This window comes from Rhinolophus sinicus, chromosome 14 (assembly GCF_057876585.1).
Source record: "Rhinolophus sinicus isolate RSI-liver-muscle chromosome 14, RSI-T2T, whole genome shotgun sequence".
Taxonomy (NCBI): domain Eukaryota; kingdom Metazoa; phylum Chordata; class Mammalia; order Chiroptera; family Rhinolophidae; genus Rhinolophus; species Rhinolophus sinicus.
In genome coordinates, this window is record NC_142514.1 from 142180377 (window position 1) to 142184801 (window position 4425).

At 39.4% G+C, this 4425-nt stretch overlaps 1 protein-coding gene across 1 annotated transcript; it reads left to right on the plus strand.

Moving 5' to 3' along the window:
• The first annotated feature begins 915 nt into the window (after nucleotides 1-915).
• Nucleotides 916-1961, plus strand: LOC109436977 (olfactory receptor 52I2-like). Its single transcript, XM_074335870.2, has one exon. The coding sequence runs from the start codon at nucleotides 987-989 to the stop codon at nucleotides 1959-1961; it is 975 nt and encodes a 324-aa protein (XP_074191971.2). The 5' UTR covers nucleotides 916-986.
• Nucleotides 1962-4425: the final 2464 nt, after the last annotated feature.

Genomic DNA, 4425 nt, shown 5'->3' on the forward strand with positions numbered 1-4425 from the left:
TAATATCTCAGAAATTGGCTTGCTGAAGGATAAAGCTTCACTGTCATTTGGAATGTCTTGGTAGTTTATCATGAAAAGAGAGTTATCTATATTGAAGAATCATAAAAAACCTATTGGGGGTTCAGCTATAATGGAGACCTAAAGTTTTATTTGTAACTATCTAATCTGTTAATTGAACTTAGCGCAACAGAAAATCTAGGCTTAAATAAAGAAAATACAGGGATTATAAATATTTCCAGACAGTTTATTATCTCCTATGGAAAATTATAATGTTGTTGTCTAATGACCGTATTTTTGCAGATCCATTAACTGATCTCTCCAACCAGAAGGATGTTTCATTCATCTTTTCTCTAGCACTATACTAAGGATACAAAATACGACATGCTCCATCTCAGGAAGTTACTTGTTTCATTCAACAATTATTAACGGTTAGGAACTGAACATACAGAGATAAAAGAAAAACTCCTCTGATTTCTCATTCATTCTTTCAATTGTTTGCTATAATGAGCACACATACCTTCTTTTAATGGACTTGTGCACCACAGTAATTGGTCACACACTTGGTATAAGGTATAAAGCCATGAACAAGACACAAACAATATTTATGATTAAACACAATAAAGTCATAGTTAGAGTATTGCAATTGTTAATTTAGATCCCTCAGAGGTCAGCATGGAAGATTCCATGAAAGCTCAGAGGATACATAATTTAGTTTTGGCATGGGATGGGGGAGGAGGTAGAGCACAGACGACTTCTCAAAAGAGGTCTTTGAACAATGAATAGAAATTAGTAAGGCAAAGAATATTGAGGAGGTTGGGAAGTAGAGCAGGATAACTGTCAGATGTCAGTTCTGAACCTGTGGCCCGCCTAGCTGAGAATATCAGTATGCTCTCCTAGCACCACAGCTGGGAACAAGTCTTATAGGACTGTATCCTTTTCTTAACATCATTTTATGCATTAACAGGAAAGCAGTTTCATCATCTGTGATGCTGGGGCCACCCTACAACCACACAATGGAAGCCCCTGACACCTTCTTCCTTGTGGGTATCCCAGGTTTGCAGTTTTCACATCTTTGGTTGGCTATCTCCCTGAGTGCCATGTATACTATAGCCGTATTAGGAAACACCCTCATAGTGACCGTAATCTGGATGGATTCCACTCTACAAGAGCCCATGTACTGCTTCCTGTGTCTTCTGGCTACTGTGGACATTGTTATGGCTTCCTCTGTAGTGCCTAAGATGATAAGCATCTTCTCCTCAGGAGACAACTCCATCAGCTTTAATGCTTGTTTCACTCAGATGTATTTTGTCCATGCAGCCACAGCTGTGGAGACAGGGCTGCTGCTGGCCATGGCTTTTGACCGCTATGTAGCTATCTGTAAGCCTCTACAGTACAAGAGAATTCTCACACCTCAAGTAATGCTGGGAATGAGTGTGACCATCACCATCAGAGCTGTCATATTCATGACTCCATTAAGTTGGATGGTGAGTCATCTACTTTTCTGTGGCTCCAATGTGGTTCTCCATTCGTACTGCGAGCATATAGCTGTGGCCAAACTGGCATGTACTGACCCCATGCCTAGTAGTCTCTATAGTCTGATTGGTTCTTCCATTATTGTGGGCTCTGACGTGGCCTTCATTGCTGCTTCTTATAACCTGATTCTTCAGGCAGTATTTGGTCTCTCTTCAAAGAATGCTCAGTTTAAAGCATTAAGCACATGTGGCTCCCATGTGGGGGTTATGGCTCTGTACTACCTACCTGGGATGGCATCCATCTATGTGGCCTGGCTAGGGAAGGACACAGTGCCTTTGCACACCCAAGTGCTCTTAGCGGACTTGTACCTGGTCATCCCACCCACCTTAAACCCCATCATCTATGGCCTGAGGACCAAACAAATACGGGAGAGAATAGGTAGCTTGCTGATGCACTGTCTCTTTGGCCATTCCATCCTGGGTTCATGAACAAAAAGTCTTTTCAGATCTTGAGCATTCCAGACAACTTCATAGATGCCTTAAGAGACCTGCAGAGCTGGTTTGGTTCATCTGGCACCATTGGAGTTCTAAGATGAAGCTGTAAAGTGTATCTTTGCATAACTTTTCAATTTCTAGCAAGAATGTGAATAATTGTTTTCTGACATTTTTAATAGTTTCAATCAATTAGAATCTGAATCAGAAATAAGTGGGCAGAGAATATAGATATGGGATTTTTCTTTCCTTAGCTTCTGACCCATATTCCCAACTTAATATCCTACTGATTCCTCTGCAGAAGAAACCAACTCTGGTCCCCCCCTGCCTTGCTGGTTTTCTCAGAATTGCTCATCTCCTTATGTGATTATATGGAAACAACTGTTAATATACGACCCTGCCTTCTGGGCCACTGACAAATCCACTCAGCTTGGGTGATGTGCTCACTCCTGGACCAGAGTTCTTCTCTAGTCAAAATGGATTCCAGATTATCTGAGGAGATATAAACTTGGGATCACTGATGGGGGCCATTTTCCAACACATGAACTTGGGTAGAGAAACCTGTTGCACAGCAACAGAAGCAGATTAGCAAGCTGGGATGAAGAAACCGAGTCTCTTGTTCTCTTGTTCCAATTCATTTTGGACACACAGGTAGACCCTTATTACTAAGTTTTATGAGCTATCTCTGTCATTGTAATATGTTGCCTACCGGTAAACTAGTTGGAGTCAGTGTACTAATCACCAGCTTTTTGTTTTTAAGCAATGGAAGCTGGGGCAATGTGAGTTTGGTTTTGGGCATCATTTGTTTTTCTTACTAGTCCTGTCTGTGTAACTTAAGTGTAAGACACAAAAGAGAGGAACCACATATAACACAGGTCTTTCTTCTTTTGGATACCTATAGAAGAAAGACCCTGGATGAAAAGGTTAACAGAGAACATTATCAATAATGAAGCTGAACTGTTTCCACTCTTCTCCAGGTCACCAGATACTTATTATTATTATTATTATTATTATTATTTTATTTTCCCCTTTTGGGAAGTCTTAAACTGAACAATCAGTATATGTTAAAAGAAGATTTCATATGTAAGAGATACATATATTTGACTCTGGTAAATCTGAAAATCTTAATAAAAGGTAATTTCCTAATAGTGTTGATAACAAGATATTATATCTGAGTCTTAATATCTCCTTTGTACTTGTGGGATAAAAATGTTAATTCATAGAGGTTATTGAAAATTAACTAAAGTAAGAAGAGCACATACTACATCAACATATTATATGTACCCCCCAAAAAAAAATACCCAATAGATTTCAAATTCTATATTCAGAGGTAGTTTTAGGCACCATTGAAATTGCAGTCCAGTGTAAATCAGTACTGTGTGATAATTCTTCCAAACAGATCTGCTCTTTATCAACTTAGCATCCATAACTTTTGCTAACATTGGACTTGTTTACTACTAGAATGTATTATTTCTGAATACCAGTGAAGTAGGAATCTGCCTCTAAAAATCTGATAATAACGTACTGAGTTCCCAAAGAACAGTATAAAGAATTTCTTCTCCTCTTGCAACCCCCTAACATAAAAACAAATCAAGACCATGAGGTGGTTAAGCATATTTGGTAAGTTATCCATTTTAAAAAGTCACACTATTTTTTCTTCATAAGGAACCCAAAGAATTGGTTATGCCCATTAATAAAAAAATATTAGGTGCATGAAAGAATCTGATGTAAAGCAACAAAGGCATTGTGCAGCTTGCATCCAAAATGGAAATTTCTTTCTGGCATTTCCATCAGAAGCCTGGCCTGCCAGTCTTGCGTTTCATTCATGTTAGTACTCTCTGAAACTACCTGGGACTCACTGTTAATACTCAATTATTTATTGACCTATACACTTTCCAAAATGGACTGGTTCCCTTCCATGGCTATCCCAAAACAGAAAATCCTGTGTTTCTCCTCATACATTCACATGTGCCCCGGCCCTGTCACATGAAGCAATGTGTGCTAATTTAACTAATGCCTGGGACCCACAGTAGACTCTCAATATTTGGATCTGAAGATTACAACCAGTCCAGCTTGAAAAAAAAAGGGAGATTGAATTTCCTGTGGACTGTGAACTCAAGGATTTGCCCTCTGTCTCCTCCTTTTGTAGGACTCAAGCATTTTACCTTTAATAGACTTTTCCCTCGAGGCTCAGGCATTGCGCCCCTTGGTTTCTCTGTTGGGAAACAAGGATGGGCAGAGCTCATTTCTCCTCCTGCCTTGTAGTGAATAATCACATTAAGTTGGAGGTGCTATTGTAGTCATTTCAGGGGATGTATGGGCACACTCCCTGTGAACCAGACAAATGAGGGATTGTCTTCATGGGATTCTTAGAAGAGACGTGTAAGCAACACCTAGAGAAACGGATTTTCACATACTTAAGAACTTCAATCTTCTTGCACAGTCTTAAAAATCAGGAAAT

Coding starts and splice junctions, on each gene's coding strand:
- LOC109436977 (XM_074335870.2), top strand. CDS start 987: ATGCTGGGGCCACCCTACAACCACACAATGGAAGCCCCTGACACCTTC.